This window comes from Neopelma chrysocephalum, unplaced genomic scaffold, assembly GCF_003984885.1.
Source record: "Neopelma chrysocephalum unplaced genomic scaffold, ASM398488v2 Primary Assembly neopelma1_96577, whole genome shotgun sequence".
In the NCBI taxonomy this organism is placed as follows: domain Eukaryota; kingdom Metazoa; phylum Chordata; class Aves; order Passeriformes; family Pipridae; genus Neopelma; species Neopelma chrysocephalum.
In genome coordinates, this window is record NW_020925222.1 from 468,169 (window position 1) to 490,059 (window position 21,891).

General features: G+C 38.7%; 1 protein-coding gene across 4 annotated transcripts in view; it reads right to left on the bottom strand.

The window, feature by feature from the left end:
- ELAVL2 (ELAV like RNA binding protein 2) overlaps positions 1-21,393 on the bottom strand; it is a 111,433-nt gene extending 90,040 nt beyond the window's left edge. Inside the window, exon 1 of one of the 4 annotated variants that reach the window (XM_027708880.1) lies at positions 21,184-21,393. In XM_027708880.1, the coding sequence (XP_027564681.1) occupies positions 21,184-21,210 (27 nt within the window). In that variant the 5' untranslated portion in view covers positions 21,211-21,393. The other 3 variants (XM_027708884.1, XM_027708878.1, XM_027708872.1) reach the window with 3 other exon arrangements.
- Positions 21,394-21,891: the final 498 nt, after the last annotated feature.

A 21,891-nucleotide genomic window follows, 5' to 3' on the forward strand; every position in this document is an offset into this window, starting at 1 on the left:
CACAGGGTCGGGCGGCCGCCGCTCCCGCAGCGCCGACACTGCGCGGGGCCGCGGCCGCTCCCGTCCTCCCGGTTGGCCACGTGGGAGCGGGGCGGCGCATCACGGCACGCCCGCGGCGGCCGGCTCTCGGTGCCACCATTCCTTCGCCTGACGAGCTGCCGCGACAGCAGCCTTTTTTTATGTGTGTGTTGGTTTTTTGTGTTTCGGGGCTTTTTATATGGTTTGGCTGGGTGTTCTTGGTTCCCTCCTCCCCACCCTTTCTGTTTTATCCCCGGCTCTCGCAGCTCTGCCAGTGCGTGTGTCGGCACCGCCCGTGTCCAGTCTGAATCGCCGCCCAGGGACTGCTCTGGACATTTGCCCTTCTGGGAGCTGGTGTATTAAATGAGTGGTATTTCATGTAACAAACATTTTGGGTGAGAAGAAGGAAAGTGAAGGCGGCAGTGGAGAGAGGGAGGGAGGGAAGAAAGCGAAGCAAAGAGGGAAGGAAAGAGAGAAGGAAGGGAAGAAGGAAGGGAAGGAGGGAGAGACAAGGGAAGTAGGTTGAAAAAAGTTTGTATTCATTATGCAGTCAACTTCTAGGTCTTGCATAGATAAGTGTTTGCAGAGAAAGAGACTGTGTGGTATGGAAGTAACAATTCTGCATGGTATTCTGAAACATGCCTTTTACTCCTTAAACTGTTTGACCTTCACCACAGTTTGTCATTTCTTTCCAGAATCAGAAGTGCTTCCTAGATATGGCTTTTCTTCTGTCTTTTCTGATACAGAACACACAAGTGCATATCACGTATTTCTAACAGCAAAGCAGAACACTCTGCAGAAAGGAAATGCTTATTTGGAATAGAATTCTAAATTAGAATTCTGGCATTTGTGTTTAACAAGGTGCAAAATAAAGAAGAATGCGATTTCCAATAGAGACATAGTGTTTCAATGAGAGTGCCCTTGCGTGTTTATAAATGATTAATACAATGAATTGTGTATCATCTCTTTATTCTAATCTCCCTATCCTACCACTGTGACAACAACTGAGAGTTATACAGGGACTAATTTTACATTTTACATAATTAGTTTTATGCTTAATGCATCTGATGTTTTTCTAGAACACACAGTCTTATCATTTACAATGTATCACCAACGTTTTGAATCAGCAGCATTCCAAAGAGGGAAATAATTCCCTGGTGGAACAAGTGCCAAGCTACTAGCTCTAAGGACTGAATAAAGAACGGGGTGGGGGTGGCTACTTCCTCAAAGCTGTTATACAGAGTCCTACGTGAAGTGATGTCTATTCACACAGTTTGTGGAATTCCATGTGTAAATTGTGCTCTCAGCAGTGTCTGTTGACATACTAATTCAAGAACGTCCTCTGAGTTTACACTGTTGTTCTGTTTATGTCTGATGTTCAGTCTTGTTTAATTATGGAAACTTTTACCTTTTGATACAACAAAGCTGCTTCTTAAAGTCTCCTAATGATATTAGAGTCAACTTGCTCAGGTTCTTTATGCTGTGGTTGCATACATCAAAAAGTTTTATATATATCTCTTTTAAAAAAATTAAAATGTTATTTGTTATACCAAATAGAAAACATCTGCAAAACCTCTGCCCTGTGTTGCTGTCTGCGGAATTACTAGATTTAATTGCTGGTTACTTTCTTGTTTTGTCCAGTTTGTGTTGAATGTGTTTAAGTAAACAACAGTGTTCCTTAGCAGAACATCAGCAATGTATGACAAGAGAGAAAGAAAGGCAGAAAATAAAAAATTTCTTTAAAATTCTTATCTATGCATTGACACCTCGCTCCCTTCCACTACCCCCCCAAAAAACCATATACAGCTGTTCTTAGAACTAAAAAAACTCAGTTTAAAGGGAAAAGCAAAATGTATGCTATTAGAAACCAGAAGGATGTCTTTCTGAACCTTCAAGAAATTAAAGGACTCTGCTTTCAACAGCTTCCCTCTCAAGTCTGATACTCAGAATTCCGACTTCATCTTCCCCCCTGCTCCTCCACTCAAAAGGAACAATCTCCATCTCTAATTAGTGACCAGCTCTTAGAGACCAAATCCAAACTTTATGCATTTTCTTTGGAGACTTAATATCTCTACCGATAATGTACTTGCACCTGTTGTTTGTCAATACATGGTGTTAAAGTGAAATTAGGCAGAAAATAGCTGTTAAATCAAATTGCCTTGTCATCAGCCCTTCTCGTCTCTATTCAGAGGCCCTTGATTCCAGCAATGGCAGAAGGAAAGCTAAATTCTCCCTTCTCCCAGGGAAAACACTTTTTCTTGTTAAGTTCCTCTTTGCTTAGTTAATATGTCTGTAAAGAAATCTTTATGATTAGCGATAGTTGTCTGTCTGGACACAGCCTTTAGCTAAAACGTGTATGGATTATTAAACAGGCATTGGACATGGAAGAGCTATAGCAGGAGGAAAGGATGGTGCTTGTTCAGGCATGCTGAACCTTCTTGAATCCTCTAGCCGGGACTGAGTGGTCAAGGAACGGCAGTAAAAGCAAAAAAAAAAAAAAAGGCAGGGGGCATCACGAAAAAATAAGAACTCAAAAAAGCGAAGCAATGCTGGCTGCCGAGGGAGGGGATGGGCCGAACGGACCCCGCGGCCGCCCCGTCAGCACCACGGACAGCGGCGCGGCCCGACGGCGCGGCCCGGCCGCGGGAGCGCCGGCCCCGGCCCCATGACACCAACGGGGAGCATCCCCCCGCCCTGCCCTCAGGAAACACCCTGGTAACGCACAGGATGTCGATGTGGGCTTATCTCTCTCTCGAGGGCACTCCAGATAAACTCGTGGTGTTCATCTACTGTCACACGGGTGTGTCTGAATGTGTACGTGTATGTCCGTGTGTGTGTGTATGTCTATGTGCGTGTGTATATATGTGTGTGTGTGTGTTCGTGTTACTGCACCCCGGGGGGACTCCACGGGTCCTTCTTCCAGTGTCAAGTTATGTTTGTTCCCATTACTTTGACAAATAAACAGCAATAGGCATGAAGGTTTCAGACCAAGTCTTCAGACACACAACTCCTGGGTCAAAGCATACCTTGGCATGCACTCTGCCCTTCAGTACAGGAGCGTAGTTTACCTAGTTCTTCTCTGAGCCTCTCTGTGGTGGTAAGACACAGATATCATACAAAACTACAGCAACATGAATACTGCAGCTGAGGCTGCTGTATCATTCTCTATTACACAGCAGTGTTTGAATATTAATAAAAACTACTTTTCAAAAGGAGGTTAGCATTTGGGTGGAGAAAGGGAAGGGGCATTTCACTTTTTTTTTCAATTGAGATTAAAAAGGTATCTTAAAGCTCTGTTTCACACAAGGTAATCACAACTGCTCAGATTTTTGATAGATAACTTCACCTGGAAAAATACAATACCTGAAAGAAGCTGTCTATCTATCCAAATTATTGTTGTCTTTGCTTGTTTCCTACTGTGACCAGGGAAAGGCAGATTGCTGCTGCACCACAGCTTACGTAGCTTCTTTATTGAGGATTTGTATTTCCAGTGGTGTAAAATGCACATTTAATTGTAAAATAAGACTGTGTCACCTGCCAGTCTGTTGCTGCCATCAACCTCTTTTGTGCTTGGATCAAATTATTGCACAACAGAGAAAGTGACAGCATCAGGGCACAGTGACAAAGCTGTAGTTTGCACGGAATGAAGACCGAGGCCCAGAGAGACACTGCAGCAACAGAAACAGCTGTCTTATCAGCACACTGCAGAGATAGAGATGGCTCAAGAGGTCCTCAACAAATAATGACTTGAATAGCTTTGCAATGCACCAAACTTCACGCTTGATAAGACCAGCCCAGTGTAGAGAGCAGTAGAGATCAAGCTCTATTCTATTTCATCAGTGCTGTAAATTAAGAAATTGAAATTCAGGGGGCACAGCAGCCAGTATGTTGCTGATAATCCAGTGAAGTAAACTGTCATTACGATCTTTTCAGCAAAGAGAAATAGGTTTCTCTTACTTGATGCTGCTCTAATGAAAACACCTTAACATCCCTGTCCCAAATCGCTGTCCCAGCAGTACCTGAACTGGGGTGGGGGTTCCTCATCTGTTTTGCTGTTGTGACAGGTCTGAGTTCCAGAACAAACCATCCATTTGGCTGTCAAGTTCCTTACAAAGGACAAAACACTTCCACATTGAAACTGCAGTAGCTTATTTTCAATTCCCCATTTCCTCTGCAGGAGAAGGAACTGCACTGTGATTTTTAATAAACAACAGTCAAACTCACATTAAAGCACACAAGCTCAATTCTGTAGCAGACAATACAAGCATGTGTTTGTGACCACAGCTAAACAAAAATTAATTGCTGCCGTGAAAAGGATCTATAATGACCTTTGAAATTATTCACTTGACAAAACATGAGCCATGGTACACACTAATACATTTTACAGCAGAAAAAAAATCCTGTTTTCAAGCTGTGTTTTCAGTTTGACTAATGGCATCAGATTAGAATACTGGAGCTCCACCTTTTACCAGCAGAAATACTTTGTTTAGACTCAGTTCATCTTACCTTTGATCTGTGTTTTTTCAAAGAAAGCTTTGTAGAAAATGCAATTGAAAGGAATACAGCTGGAGCATACAACCTGAGGTCACAGAGCATTATTTTCTAAGGAAGGGTTTGCTACATTCACTTAATTCCTTATGATTGATTTTTGAAGAGCCAGAGTAACTAACTGCACAGGCCTGTAAGCCATTACGTTATCTACTGGCCACTAAGGCTAACTTTCAATCTTCTTTGAATAATAAATTAAGATAAGATTAACTTTATTTCTTAACAAAAGACAAGGTACTAAAACTAAGAGGAACCTGAAACCTGATGAGAAACCTAAAGACTTACCACTCAGACTTGTTAAATGGAGGGCAGAGAAGCAAGACTAGTTCTGTTCTCTGACAATCTAACCACATCTATTTGGCCTTAGCTTGTCACTTAGACACATCTGACAGCAGGAGCTAGCAAGAAAAAAAGAGGAAGAGAAGTAACAAGGACCCAGAAGATGAGTCATTTATTTCATGTTTTACGACAGAGCCAAGAGGAAAGGCAGCCTCAGGTGGGGCGAAGAAGGGAGGCGTCTTTGGCACATGCACTTTGTTAAATACACCTTGTCCTTCAGATCTGGGGACTTTTCTAATGATGTGGGAGAAAGTAAAAATACAGGGTGAGTGTGACAGAGCAGAAGGCAAGTGCGGATAACTTAGGTCCACTGTGCAGTCTTAACACACACAAATTAGTGCCAACTGGGTATCCCAAAATTAGCAAAACACTTGGGTTTTAAGATGCATTTTAGAGTTCACAAGTAGGTAGGTAGTTTGATGAAATTCACAAGTCAGAGAACTCAATTATAACAATCTGCCCTTGCCCCTTTTAATTTGTGGGGAATACGTAACCAGAGCCTGAAGTGATTGATACCTTTGCCAGTGAGACTATGTGATTGTGAGGAGAAATAACCTTGTGTACAAGAGACAATGAAAAGCAAGAATGTAATCAATATTTTTAATGCTGGTTTTTATCCAAAAATAACAAGTTCTTTTAAGTTCTCCAGTGAATCATCCCAAATACTGTCAATTCAGTTAGATTAGACTTCCACCATAACAATAAGTTTCTCCAGGAAAAAAGATGTATAGTTATAAAGTAATTATAATTAGTATATCCTCTTATGGTATTAAAACTACAGGAAATATTGACTTAAAAGATGGATTTTACTTTTTTTCAAAAGCCTGTGTCTGTTTTCATTTGTTGAGCTGGAAAGCGCAAATTACAAAGATAGCTTTTTTAGCATGCATCATATTTCCTGCTGACAGCACAGTGAAGCAATACAGTAGCTGTTGGTACCATTATTTTATTGAAAAAGTCCTTGTAAATTCCAAAGTATTTGTATAAGATGTAATTAGATAATTTTCAGATAATCAGATCACATAGGTAGTAGATGGAATTTTTCTGACCTTAAAAGTGCTTTAATACATTCCACAAAATTTTAAGTATCAATTTGAATCTTTTGTTTTATTCAATTAAGATAATATGACTCCAGCTGGCAATTATGATTCAGCAGAGGTACACATGGTGTTCTGCACTCACACCGGCAGGATTTCAGAAGGTGCATGAAACTAGTGTATCCTTCTCCTTCACCAAATGAAGTTCATCTTTAACGCGCACCTGCTATAACTGCCCCAGCGTGGTGAGTGAACAAGTGTCTACACACTCTTGAGAAAGGATACTAAAAATGCTTTTTTCATAATATTATGTTAAAGGCAGTTACCTCCTTTTTCATGAGCACTCCATGTTTCCCACATAACTTCAGATAGTTCTTTTCGCTTACTTTTGTATGTTACACCTTACAACTTTGCCAATTATTCCTTGCAATTACTAGATATGAAAAATAAATCTCATTTCCAAAAAGCACTTGCCTTACCTTACTTACATAGATCATCAAGATTTTTCTTTGAACCATCAACCTAAAAAGTATCTAAATAACTACTTTTTATTCCTTTTAATGTAAAAATTGCTCACTTGTAGATGACTTAATGGTCTTTCACTGGTGCTGGCCCCGTTTTCTTGTCTTTAAATGCTGGAAGTTTTGTTTCTTCTGCTTATACAACTCAGTTTTTGCATCAGAAGTACTATGCATAGCTTTGTACTACTTTGATTCTGCTGGATATGAGTCATCAGCAAAATCCAAATCGTAAATGATCATGTAGCTGCAAATATCTAAAAGGTTATTCAAACTAATAGTAGTATACCCCACAGTAATATGGTTTAGTGCAATAAAATATGTGATAAAATTAAGGTGAATTATTCTGACTGATGTCATGGACATTTACTCTGCTGAAAGTTCTTTTGTGTATCTGGTCATTAGACAATAAGGTAATAAATATACACACTGCAGAACAGGTATGAAGCTACCATATTCTTTCTTCGTTTTTTTTTTTTCCTTGTAACAGGTATTCAGGAAAAAAGGACATTAGTCAGTCTTATTTCTGCTTCTTAGTTCAAAAGAAGCCCCCAGAATTACAGCACTAAGAAATATAGATCTTCCAGGAACAAACTTTTGGGCAAATTCTATTTTATTCTACAATCACAGTATGTTGCATAAAGCGGAGAAGTAATATACGTTGATTTTTAAATGTTTGTTGCCAACCTGCATTGCATCTCATGGGATAAAAAAGAAGCATAGTGTTAATTAAATTGCTGTAAAAAGGTTATACAAAAATATATCTTGAGAATACTTAAGAGATAGTTCCTTGCCAAATGAATGACTGTATCAAATAAGGACCTACTGGAGCATAACTTCTAGGGTCAAGATATTATTTCTGTCCATATTTTGGAAGATGGAACACAGTGACTGGTTATGAAAACTGTGAACTGCACATTTGTTTAAGTGCTAAATACAAAATGATCTTTTCAAAACAGAGACACCCACCAGCAAGATAAAGCTCAATAAGGACAAGTGCCAGATGAATGCGATTTTTAGAAAAGTAAGATCATAAACAAACGTGCAAATAAAAACTAGAGAATAACAGCAGTGCTGAAGAAAAGGTTGTAAGATACTACTAAGAGTCATGGGAATATGATGTTGCAAGAGAGATTTCACGCTGAGATATATAAACAAGAGTGTAATTTGAAAAGACATACATGGAATACACTTCTTATTTGACACTGATGAGCTGAAAATAGAACACTGTATCCAGTCTTTCCTTGTTTTAAAAAACTGAAGAAAGTCCATAAAAGGGTATTTAAGAGTATTTTAGAAAACAGTAATATATTTTAAGAAAGAGATTGTTTAGAAACAGAAACAGTGACAAAGAATATTTGAAAATGGTTTTAGAAAGCATCATTATTATCAGATTATGATCAAGCAGTACTCATATGCATTGTAAGTTAAAAAAGTAAATGGCTTAATTCACAATGCATAAAATCTACTTTAACAATTGGAAAAGATTCTCTAAGAGTAGTTAAGCACTGGACCACATTACTTAAGAAGTTGCTGACGTTCAAAGTTAAATACACAGTTTATTTTCCCTTAGAGAATAAGATCTTTATATCAATCAGGTATAATTTCCCACCACCAAAATGACTAAAGTTCTAAATAGTGCTTTTTCCTTTTTGTCTTTTAAAATAAGTTGAAAAAAAAATCACAAAAAACCCCAAACCAAGCCACTAAAAACCAAAACCGGACCACCCAAAAAAACCCCCACCAACCAAAAAAACACCCCAAGAAAGAAATAGATCTGAGACACTAGGAAAAGAAGTGGTAAAGTACTAAACTACTTCTCTATACATTTTTCTGCTTTTGTCAATAAGCATTGAAACCAAGCAAATAAAGAGTCTGATGAACAAAGCTACTTGCATTCTAGAATTTTTTTCTGGACAAATTCAAAGACTGATTTTTTTTTTTTTTAATATCTTCCAGACCTCTATCTTCAAAGTGCCTTTCAGCATTTGGCTGTTGACTTTCAACTTGCTTTTTTTTTTGGTCCACATGAAACTTGGGAATGCACAATTAAGCTAGCCGCAGACAATCTGCATTCTGAAAAATCATGTATCCTTTCATAATTCCTATTTGGGCACTTAAAATGGTGACATATTAACTTATTAATGAGAACTTCGGGCTAAAAAAAACTGCATCAGAGGCATAAATGCACGCACCAAATTCCTTCTCTATGAGAAGGAAAAACTGCTTTTTAGCCATCATTATCAGACATGATCAACAATGCTAGAGATGTACCTGTGATCTGTAGAAAGTGAAACTACAGTAAGAAATCTGCTTTTTACCTTCAAATAGCAAAATCCTGGAATATATTTGATTAAGGGCCAGGATTCAATTTTCATGATCTAGAAATAGCTCCTAATGATGGGAACTGGTGTTGAACAGTGCTTTCACTGTAGTGCAAAATTCTACTAGACTTCCATAATGTTTCCCCAATCATGCTCATAGTCTCATAATGTATCTTCAATGACGAAGATACATTATGAGACTTAAAGCTGATTTAAACCATGCGATACTTAACACAAAACAGAAAACAAAGTCATGTCATGGTTCAAAAAGCTGTAAAATATCTCTCTTGCTACTCAAATTTGCATTGCAAACCTAAGACTAGCCTTTCTCCTTCAACTCACCTTTAACCACACAGAACTTAACTTTCTTCTTTAATTTTCTTTTTTTTCCCTTTTTTTAATTTTTTTTTAAATTTTTTAATGTGCTGACAGTGAGAAAACGAAGAATTAGTATTACAGGATGACTGGATATTGCTTTTTGATTCTGGAAACATACTGCTGTTGTGAAAGACATAAGATCCACATTTCCAATGTGCATGAAAGAGGATGTAAGCAACAAAAGCAATTAAGCCACAATTATTAAAAATACTATAAAAAGGCTTACTTAGTCTTTTCATCCACAGCCTTTTTCTTTTTTTCCCTGCATGGAAACTCTGGAAATTTACAAGATTCATACCAGATATATTTATTCTACTTACCACTTCATCAGTGTTCCTACATGCTACAGTAAGACAAAAGGTAAATATGAGGTTACACTCCAATAATTTAATATTTTTTTGGCTACAATTCCTCCTTAATCCCTGTAAAACATCCCTATAACTGTCACTGAGCACTCAGAACAAGAGTAAGCTAACTGAATTGTGAAACTTACAGCCATCTTCTCACTTTATAACAGTCTGATACGTGATATTTATTTGCCCTCAAATGGGATCTTATTATTTCTCCCAGCCTTTGTTTTATGGATTCAGATCCCCCATGTTTTTTTAACATGTTCAAACAGGCTAATACTTTTTTTGTGTTTTTCTATCTTGACTGAATGTTTAAGGCCTGAAAAACCTACTATGCAATAACTATGCAAATGAGCATTTTATGCCATGCAAATACATTGTGTAATGCAATGTTCAGACAGTCATTTACTCTGCAGCCTTTTCCGCTTGGAATAATTGTATTTTCCGTGAAAGACTAAGACGGAGAGATGACCTATTTATAGCTTGTACCTGCGTGGAATCACCACAGTTTCAATACAGTGTGTGTTAAGATATATACATAAGACATATAGATAGATAGATAGACATATAGATATTTAGATATATATAAGTAAGATATATACAGGTTAAGTGAATCAGTATTTAATTGCATACCCTGAGGAAGATGGTTTATTAAAGTATTGTCCACTTTCATATTGTGGGATAAAAAGGCTATTAAAGTCACAAGCAAAAAGGTTTCTCATTAGAGCCGGTTCCACAGCATTACCACCCAGTTTGCCATAACCTGGTGCTAACTTGAGGCAATGTTGCGTCAACCCCTGTCACTGCAGAAAACAAGTGACAGTAGTGTGGCTGTGTGTGAGGTTATTCAATGTCTTCTCTATTGAGAGAAAACTGAAGGATTAAAGAATAGGGAAAGAAGCGAGTGAAGAAAGTATTTTAGGCTGTAGGTATTTGAATTGGGAAAGACTACCTTTTTTACACGTAAGAAAAGCAAGAAACTGAGACTCTGGACATATAAGGAGCCAGACAACAAGATAAAAAGACAGCTGTTACCTCAGTAAAGCTTTGGAGGGGAAGTGGGGAAATACAGACTGAATTCAGAACAGGTATTTTCCCCTGGAACTTCATCCTCAAGCTAATAAGAGAGAGTGATGCCCTTCTTTCATCTCCACAACACATAATAACTGATCAGGTTCTGCTGTTTGGAGACATCTTCCCTAACATCTCCCATCAGTCCATGAGACTATGTCTTTCTGCTTCTTGATAATACTGAGACAAGGAGAAACAAGGTTATTCAAAATAACAGAGCTTGGGTTAGTCTTTATATAATTTCTGCTTCTCCCAGCTCTGACTGTAAAGTGCTGATTCAGCCATACCCAAGTATTGTCTGGATAAGTCAAAATGCTCGGCACAGAAAGAAGACTAAACTACAGAATTTTATGCTTTTCTCTTTTTCCTTAAAAACGAAGTTACAAATCCAGAAAATGTTTGCATAGACCCAGTGAGCGGACAGAACATCTTCCTTCTTGTCTTCAAGTTTTATTGCTGTTGCGGAAAATGACTTTCGCCATTTCCATTTGGGTAAGGTTTAGGAGTAGTGATATAGAGCCATAATACTGTGGCGGCTTCAACATATAGTTTGCTGTCCTTGTTATGGTAATCTTACCGAGATAAATGGAAATATTTATAGCATGTGAAATCAAATGTGTAGAACAATTCTCATCTATTTAATGTTTAAGAACTTTTATTGCTTAACACACGTATCTTATACATGCATCATTTTGCCTGAGATAATTTTTGTACTCTCTGTAAGAGTTGTTCTCAAATGGAATAGCAAACATCAAATGTACCACCTACTTAATTTTGCAGCTTCATATGAGAAATAAATATTATTGTTGCTTTAGGAACCTCTTTAGTAATCGTAAGTCAATTGCCTTCATGTAAAATGTAATGAAGATGTTTTAAAATTGTTTGAGTAGCAACAGATATATTCATTAATTATTCTGACATTATATACCGTGGAACATCTCTTTTATTCTTACTGTGCTGCCCTTAAGTTACAGAACAAAGAAGAATCCTTTCTAGTCTTACATCGTTTAACTCCTATTATACCAATAATTTTCAGTTAAGCCTTTTCTTTCTTCTTGACTTGGTTTCATTGCTATTATCTACAGTAGACTTTAATTTTCTCTGATTTTTTTTTCAATTTACAGAACTCTGCAAAAAACCCTTAAAAATAAAAATATCATATTTTTAAAATAAACCTTCATCAACATACCTAGTCAATTTTTATTCATAACTGTCAAGTACTGAGGCATCATCTTCATCAATTTCTGTATAACATCACAGCTAATTTACTAGTGCTTTCTGATTCTCTAAGAATGTTTTCTAATTCTACAAGTTTTGGTTCTAAATTAAAAAAGGAAATCACAACAGAAGCAGACTACATGGGGATAAGATCAGGTATCTAGCACAAATAAAACAAAAACCTGAAAACTAATGCAAAGAAAGCCAACTACAAACTACAGCTGTTTCCATTTTATTGAGGCACTCCTAACATGGAAAATTATATTTTTCGATTCATTATGAAATGTTCTCCTTTTGCACTGTTTTCTTTCAATGCTTATTTTGCATATATTTTCAATACCTTCCATGTTAATTTGGTTCAAGATGCTTATTCTGAATGATAATGTAATAAGAAGGAAATATAAGCAAGCAATAACAGAAGCTGCCTAAATACTTGTCCAGCTGCAGAATCCAAGAACATTGTTACCAGAAGTATGTAGGGTGGCTAGTTTGCAATGAGGACTATGACGCACCATTTGCCATTGTGAAAATGCACCATCTGCAAAGAGCTTGGTCTGAGAATGAAGTGCATGTTGTTATGCTATAAACTCACTAGTGCAAAAACATGTCTTGAATAGTTCAGGAAGCAGATATGTAATTAAGCTACCTTAGACAAGGTAATAAATTTAGAACATAGATATAACGGTTTGTTTAATAAACCATTTATAAAAAGAACTAATACAAAATTCTCTTTCTACCATCTGCTTTTCTAAAGTTACTTCCTGCTCCCTTCCTCGTTAAGTGCATGACATTTTGCAAATGCAAATTTGAATTACCAGCAGTGGGAAAACTAAGTCTTAAATACACTTAGAGTTTGATGTAATATAAATTCATATTAGGCAAGTGAGGATGGAAAGCAAAACAAAGAAGTTAAAACATGGAGACAGGATTCACAGCTCAGGATTTCCTGACCCCCATTGTTCTGGACTGAGCTCTGATTTTTACGCAGTGGTGACACGATCAATCACCTCTTGATAATGAATGAAAAGTAGGCAATAGCTCTGATAAACTCTTGCATTAGCTGCTTTTATGATAAGTCACCTATTCTTTATTTGCCTTACAGACAGGACTGACCTCTGTGTCACCGTTCCTCTTCTGGCAACCTACTTCACTTCCCTGAGCAGCTGCGCAAGGAAGAGCGTTGCTGCAGCGTCTGGAATCCTCCTGCCCCAGTGGGCGAAGAAGGGAGGAAAACACAGCTCAGTTCAGACAAAACTTGTGCTGAAACAAGGGATGCTCAACCTCGTTCTATGAGACACTCTAGCTGGAGATGAAACTGATCCAAAATTGCTGGTCATACTGAATAAAGCTGCTTGGGAATTGAGAAATAAAGCCACATTCCTGGCAGTCTGCTGCTTGTGCTCTGGGATTGCATCCTCTGCCTTTTGGTCTCGAAGAGATGTGGAGCATACTGCTGATGTTTACAAGGAATTGTTAGCTTACAAGAGTGACTGCCTGAATCCCCAGGCTGTACCAACAAAACTGCACTCAGTGGATGTTATAGCTTTGTTCTATTTGAAAGACCTTTTTTTCCCCTCCAGTCTATAGGCCACATAATTTTTCTCTCAGCTTACACTACTACAGCCAAAGCTCAGGAACATTCTGGGTAAAATAGAAAGACATGATGTTGACAGAAGCTTTGTTTCTGTAATTGATGGAAAGGAGTTTCTGATGGCTGGCCAAGTTTAACCTCTGGTCTCATACAGGCATTTAAATTTAAGAAATAAAAACCCAAATTCAACCCTTTGTGAATTCCTTCTTTTTTTCCTGGTCATCTCCTTTGCCTAAACGAGTCATATGGGAGACTAAAATTGTAAAAGATTCTTGCTTCCTCTGATGAAAGAACCACGTTTTAAGACAGCTGCTGCAGTCTGTCTTTGAAAAAAAAACTGTTGATGGAACTGTTTTTTTACAGGCCCTCTTCAGTGGTAAGCTGTGATTTATACAGCGACGCTGCCACTGATTGCCTGCTTAAAGAAAGCAGCAGTGGACAAATGGCAACACATATGGTCAGGCTTCTTTCTGTAAATTGCAGGAGTCAAACTTCACAGAGCAGGTAGAAAAAAACCCAGCAACAGTGTTTACATTTGTAAGATAAGGAAAACATCAGAAGATACTTGCAAAAATTTAAATGTGTGAGATTTTTAACCAATTATGTGAACTAAAGAACTGTTTACATATTTCTAGGTCTTAAGAAACCTCTGTGTCTTTTTACTCCTGTTTATACCAGTGTTCATGGGCTAACAGATATTGCAGCATCTTGTTGCAATTCACAGGGGTTTATTCCTCTCCAGCATTGATCTTCACAGTAAAACTTCTCTATGAATGTTTTTAATATGGAATTGAACTGAAATTTACTGCTGAAAAGTTCTAGAGAAACCTTCTGGTCTAGCCCGGCTCATTCCAAACACCACTAGGGCTGACAGATATCAAAAGTGAACCTATGACCATTGATCATGACCTATAATCATTTCCCTACTTATTATTTCCCCATTTTTTATCTTCTTTAGCCTCTATGCTTGTGCCTGCTTTAACCTTCTCTCTCCTCTCCCACGTTTCTGCTTGCTCTTACTTCTCACCACTTCTTCCAGAGCTGTCAGACCATCAGATGCCTGGTAAAATCACTGCCAATCTACATTTTGTCCTCCAGAAGCAGTCCCAGCCACAGCAGAGACCACAGTAACTTCTGCTGAATCTAGCCTCTAGCATTGTATTTCAAAGTGACATGAAGGGTCTCATCTCCCAGTTGGCAACCCTGTAGAAACTGGCTACATCTTGGCATTTGAAAAACCTCTCTGCTTTAACACCTCCTGTTATCTCAGTAAAGTGATGTTTAAATAACTGAACTGGCTTCAATGAACTGTAGTTGCCATTTTCCTGCTTCTTACTGAGAAAAAATGGAGATAATTATGAAGTGGATGAGCAGGTTTAATGAAAGCCGGTTTCTTTTGGTATATTCCTGAAGCAGCAATCATCATCTGTTTGGCTTTTGAAGAGCAACAATTATAATCACTTAAAATCCCAAGGGGAACAAAAATAGAACTTAAATTAGCATATAAAATATACAGCTGGATTGGGCAAGCCTATAAAAATCTGGGAAAATCATTCTAATTTGAAAGCTATTCAAAATCACAAGCAAAATGAGTACAAGAGTATTTCACATGTTTCTTCCTTTTTTCCCTTTCTGAAGTAGTAACATAACAACATTTATAGGATTTTCCTAAAACACGGAAATGAAAACCCATTGTCAAGAAAGGGACTAAGTAAAAATAGGCTAAAGGTGCATTTTCAAAATAACAGATAAACTTAAGTATTAAACCATCATTTTAGCAGGCATTAATCTTCCAAAGCTCTGACTTAACTGTATTGCTAAGTCATGCGCTATATTTCAGAGCTGAAAAACAAAAATACAGCTGAGACAGTGTTACATATTTCAGCTTTAAAAGACAACTGAGCAATGATAATACCTAAAAGAAACCAACGACAAAATAATAAGCTTCAAAAAATGACAATAGTTGTGAAATTTCCAGTGTTTCAGACAATCACTTCTACAGTTAACAGAAATTCAGCAATGAGTAAATAAAATTGTTTTCCTTATGCTGCAATGTCCACATTTTGAACTGTAACCTCATAATATTAGCTTCTGGAAATAAATCTTAATTTCAGTAAACTGTGAACTCAAAGATGGAATTCTTTTTTAATACCACTGAATATGTATTACTTTTAGTAATTTTGACTTGAAATACTAGATCTAGCTACTCTAATTGAAGGTTAAATAAGACAGTATGCAGCTGCAGCAATGAGATTAAAGAAAAACCACCCAGCTTCTTCTAAAAATTTATTGTGGACAAGAAGATTACGAATTTGGGTTGCTTATATCTATAATATTATCAGTACATGAAATATCTCCTAAAAAGACAGTCTTGCAGATTCACATTTATACAGTAGGGTCTGATTTTCATGTCTCTAGTATAAAATACATTGTTTGCCTTTGGTTAGAAGATAGCACATGCTTAGAGATTTTGAAACCAGGTCTTCAAGCAGGTTTTGAAGGCACAACTGTTATTTCCATAAGACCTCTGAAATAATAATTTTAAAAAATGAACTAGAGATTGCTGGATTTACCTTCCCCTGTATCATACACAAAAATATTTAAAGATGGCCTGTGAAACTCCTGAATAAATTTGTCTGCATTGCTTAGCCCTGTGATGAGCACCTTGAAGCAAATGTCTGCCCTCCTCCCCTCCCCCACTGCAATTTTCCATTACTTCATCCTCACAATTGCAAGTAATTTTTATTGCTCCATTATCCTCAAACAGATATCTGTTTTTATACATGTTACTGTGATTGAGAAAGCATGTCTTCGGAAGCCCGAGCTTCCTGAATGCTGTGTTAAGGCCAAAAATTACAGCACACTTACTCATCCTCTCTCTTGCTTTAAGGTAATACCAGAGAAGGCCCAGCAGGTTTTTTTGACAGTCTTCCCAAGCCATCTGTTTCATATTCTGCATGTTTTGAACAACATAGTGTGCCATTGGATGTAAAAACCCATCACAACACATTCAGTTTAATGTGGAATCCAGTGGTCACTCACTTTTAAAGAAATCATAACTGAAGGTGGGACACTAATCAGGGAACTTATTTTACTTGTTTCCCCCTCTCTCCTCCAAATTTGCCTTGTAATTTTTTTAATTTAAATTTTACATCATCTGGGTTTAGTATCTCAGCCTGCTTTAATAAATAAAAGACAAAGTGAACTCAACAGGCATTAAGATGTTCATACAGCTCAGAACCAAAACCTTGACTGACTGGTAAATATTGGCTAAAAATAAGAATCCTGTACTCCCTGGGTCTCAATGCCCACTCCTGCCACTGTTTATAAATTATCACTTCTGCAGATTGTCTGAATGGTCAATAGGGCTACAGGAACAAGAAAGTGTGAAATCATGCCTAGAGGGAATAACCAGCTTTACTTCAACCATGCTGATCCCAGCAGCTAAGACACATTGTAGAAAAAGTAGTCACTGAAGCAGCAAATACTTTATAAACATTAAATTGAGCTGTTGGGCGGAGGGGGGGGGAAGTGTTTGAAATTGAAATATTTGTAGATTTGACCTTATGCTGAGGCCATATGTGGCCTTATTTCTTGACACTGCTAATGACATTAAGTATTTAGACCTCGTATTTTTAAAAAAAGATAGTTCTCAGAAATGTGCCGATTTTGCACGTCTGTGGCCATAAATATAGATGACTGCGAGGATTTAATTTCTGGGAAGAGAAGTAAGTCTTAACTTTCAGACTTAACATAAGGATCAGGTGATAGGAGAAGGGAGTCTTCTCCTCACAACTCTGAGAGAAGCACAGCATCACAACACTCCCAACACACCTTCTGCATTTCACAGAAAGAACTTGTCTAGCCGTAAAAACTACTTGCTGACTACTCAGTAGAATAACACACTGACCACGTTAACCCTATCCTTATACCTGCAATTTCTAACAAATACTCTATTTCTGCTAAGCTAGAATTAGGCTGACATTTTTGTCGCCACGTCACCAAATGACACCCAGGGCAAGTAACACAACTTGTCAACTTCCAAGAAAAACACAGCTCTCGTGAATGCCACTCTCTACCATCTAAATAGTTTCATTTCCATACCGATTCTTCTGCACAGAAACTTAAGTACATTTTCTTCTAATGCCAGAGTTCTCTGAATGCCTGAAATTTGAAGTACTGACCTTCGTATCACCAATACATAAAAAAGTAAAAGTTTCAAGCAATGAGGTTTTAAGAGACTTGGTGACCTAAGGGATAGTTTCTTAAGTATTTATTATAATGTGTTTTGCACTTCTATGATGCTTAAAGATTTAATTTCAAGGACAAGGCAAAATTACAAATACTTAGTTCTCTGTAATAAATATGAGGCATGTATCTATGCAAGCGTGCCCACCAATATCCTATTATTAATATAGAAAGGAAGCAGATTCATGATATCTACAAGCATTGTTGGGAGAATCAAAGATTTCTCTAAGAGCATTTCTAAAGCTTTTTTTTTTTACTTTATAGGCATGCCAAATTATTTGCAGGATTTGGGTCAACAGCTTTCCTTACAAGAATCACCAAACATTCTGATTAGGAAAATTAACTGCCGTGAACAGTATTTGTCCAAAAAGACCCAGATACCTCCTAAACAAATCAATGTGATTTTTTATTTTTGTTTTTTATTTTCCTGCATGTGAAATCTTAGAAGATGGAAGACTTAAGCATGCAATTAACTCAGTTAAAATTTATAAGGTGCTGCACTGGCTTCCTGAATGAAACTGAGCAATTCTAAAATGATTCTTACACTTCTGACTAATAAACATCTGTACTATCTGAATATGGAAACCCTACAATAACTGCAATCTTATTTTTCCATTACTTCCAATCTGTTCTGTAGAAATAGGCAAAGCAGTGCCATTTAGAATTTTGATTCTCAAAATTTCAAACTCTTTTCTGAGGAGCAGAATCATTACTGAAAATTAGTAATTGAACCAGTAAGTAGTTCAATATGAAATCATATTTTGATTATATATAGTCTTCTAAACAGAAACTTGGAAAGTATCACAAATCAAGATCCAATGAAGCCATACAAACACTTTGGCAGAAAGGAAATAAATTGAACTGTGCTTACTTTTAATTTTTAATTATATTAAGGTGCTAAAATAAGAGGTGCTTGTTACTTTGTTAAGTGTCCTAAGTATAAAACAATTGCTGCAATTAATTCTTCTAACAGAATAAACATTGTATGCCTTCTGTGCATTTTTGGCACTTGGCATCTAGCAATTCCCAGGGATTTTCACAGATCTTAAGTGATTTAGTAAGGAAGTAATCCCAACACATTATTTAAAAACTCTCGGGGAAGTAGAAGAGGGTGACAAGGAAGCTCCAGACAATCACCTTTAAATTTTCAAGAAAATCTTTCCTATTTGATGCAGTTCTGGTACTTTTACTATTGCCCTTCAATTTCTACTCTCATTTTTCACACTAAGGCTGAACTTTGAAGTTAGAAAGTAGGATATCAGAAGAATTTAAATTCATTTCCTACTTGCCTGCTGGAAGGTGTGTACATGGGCTTCCCACCCAGCCCCCTGTAATTTCATACATAAGTCCCTGTGTACATTTTGTTCACTGTCACTGCGATAATTTTTAGTAACATTTTCATCAGAACATCCATCCACATATTCTTCAGGAAGGTAGTACACAGTATTTGTTTGCACGAGCGCACAGACTTTTGTCCCTAGGTATTTCTAATCACTGAAGAATATAAAGCCTTTCCTCTACAGTCATCCACACAATCGAATTCTTAGCCATTGTCAAGCAAGATAATTCTGTCAAATCCTGCATCCTCAAGTCTTCCAGTTTTCTTGGTTGCCAAAGTATTTTATCAGCAGTTTGGGTTAAATTTGGTCTACAGCTTTCTTAGGTTTTTTTGCTGGGTTTTTTTTTGGTTGGTTGGTTGGGTTTGGTTTGGTTTGGTTTTGGTGGTGGTGTGTTTTTTGGTTTTTTTTAATGTCCAGAGTCACTAATGCATAACCTGTGATATCTCCACAGCCAGATGCAGGTGAGGGTAAATGAAGGTACTGCCTGCGCCACTACACTGCCGCAGAACGGGTGGGCTCTGGGCAGAGAGCGCCAAAGGGTGGTCTGAGTGCTTCTGTCTGAGAGGGGATACAAAACCAGATTAAACATGGGCACAGGTAAATCTATCTATTCTCTCCCGTGAACTTAATGGCATTTCGGGAGACTATATGCAAGGAAAGTGAGTTCCCTTTTAGTTAGATAAATTCAACGTCTTTTCCTCTCCATGTTCACCACTTTTCTCCTCCATAGAGCTTAAAATATGATGAAAATAAAAGTAAATGAGCCATTAGTGAAGACATAAAAATTATAAATACTTATAGCACTTAAATTCTGTGTGGTTGCTATAAAAGGAAAATACTAACACATGTGGAAGATTCAGTTTCCTTGGAGAAATAAGCTTTCTGATAGGAATTAAAAAAAGCCTGGCTACAGAAATATAGGTACAGAAACGTGTACAGCTTACCACCTGCAGTTTATCCAAATGGTTTAGCTAACTGCCGCCAGTGCAGGGTCAAACTCTCCAGAAGTTACTATTCCTGAATATGCTCATATACTTTTATTTCACAGGTCACTGCCTTCTTCAGAGGAAGAACAGTATTTTTGAAAAGAAGATATTTCAAGGAAAATTAATACTGCATCACCTGCACATTCACCTAACTGTAATTGTGGAAAACATTAACCTAAACATTACTACCTTTGTAGAGATAGTAAAATAAAATAAAATAACTAAAAACTTATTTATTAAAGACAAAATGATCATAGGAAAAAACAATCTTGACTGTAGCTACAGCTAAAAGTCTGTAGTTTGGAGTCTTACCCCTGTCAGACTCACTTTGCAGTAGTTCACTTTAGACTACAAGCAAGTTCTGGTCCTTTCAACAACACTCAACAGCCTAAAAGTGTAATCAGAACAGTGACTAGATTTATAACTGCTGAAAATTATCTGTATTGCTTTAAGTCATCGTGAAGTTAACTAATACTGACTTACTGCTACTTTCCACAGAAATCATTCTATTATTCTGATATCCACAGAACGAGGTCGGTGCAAGTTAACTATTACTGCCTATCATCCGACATAAAATTCTAACCGATTGCTAAATATTGCAATGAGCAAAGTTACCTATGGTAATCATGAAGCGAGGAAACTTACTATTCCTTTAGCTGGCTGAAGCAGCTCTAAGTATCCGTCCCTTAAAAAAAATAAAATCAATTTGAACGATTAAATAAATAAATAAATCAGCCCTCACACTGCACTGCCCGGCTCGTTTCGTTGAGCTGCTGCTCCCCGGGAGGGAGGTGGGGTTCTCTGCCTCGGCGTGCCAAGGTGTTGTTTCGCAGCGCTCTGCAGAGGACACCGGGCGCTGTGAAGGTCGCCTGCAGGCGGCACCCGACCGGACCGGACCGCCCCCCCCGGGCCGCGCCGACCCTCCGGGCGTGTCCCGGCAGCCGCGGAGCCGCCTGGCACCCGCCGCATTCCCGCTGTCCCTGCTGCGCACCGCCCGCCGCCGGCTCCGCCGCCCCCAGTCCCGCCGCCCACGGCCCGGCGGGGCAGCGCGGACAATCCCCGCCTGCGCCTCGCCTGTACACGAGGTTCATGTTACGTGCGAGGATTTTCTCCTCCGCCCGCCCCCACCGACAGTGCTTTCTGCCGCTTTTCTTTTTTTCTTTTTAACCCCGATTCCAGAAGAAATTTCAATAATTAAAAAAAAAAAATACACTTACCATTTTGACCTCATAGTGCTTTGTCATGGGCTTATGAAAAAAGCCCACAGACACATCTACACACACAGACACGCGCGTATTTATGCGTTCTCGAAACAGCTGTCGCAAAGGGGATGGGGGGAACTGCTGCGCGGCGGAGGACACCCAGAAATCAGCGCACAAAAGGAGAGCGAGCCACGCGGCCCGGACTGAACCCTCCCCCACGCCCCTACAGACCACACCGGGAAAGCGAGGAAGGTGGGTGGAGAGGGATGGGTAGAGGGGAGGGACCCACTCTCCCATCCGACTAAAGGAAACACTCGCCTTATCAAAAAAAAAAAAAAAAAAAAAAAAAAAAAGGAGAAAGGAAAGCAAAGCCGCCGGCGTGCGGAGCGAGGGCGGGCAGCGGTCCAGCCCTGGGGGCGATGCTGGCGGCGCCCGCACGTGGCAGAGCCCGCACGGCCGTCGGGGCGCACCGTCCCCGCCGCGCAGCCAGCGGGCGGGCTGCCGCTCACCTCGGCGGATCTGAGCATCCCCAGTTACTTAGAGTGCCTCTAGAGTTACTCCCCTGGTCTCCTCATCTTCCCCCATGCAATTGATGTGGTGCAACAGCATCACCAGCGACCCGCCGTCCTGCACCGCTGCCCGGGCGGGACTGGCGTCCCCTGCCCTGGGTGACCTGTGATGGCTGCCTTCTGGCCTTTGCCCGAAACTCTTCGTCTGCGCCTG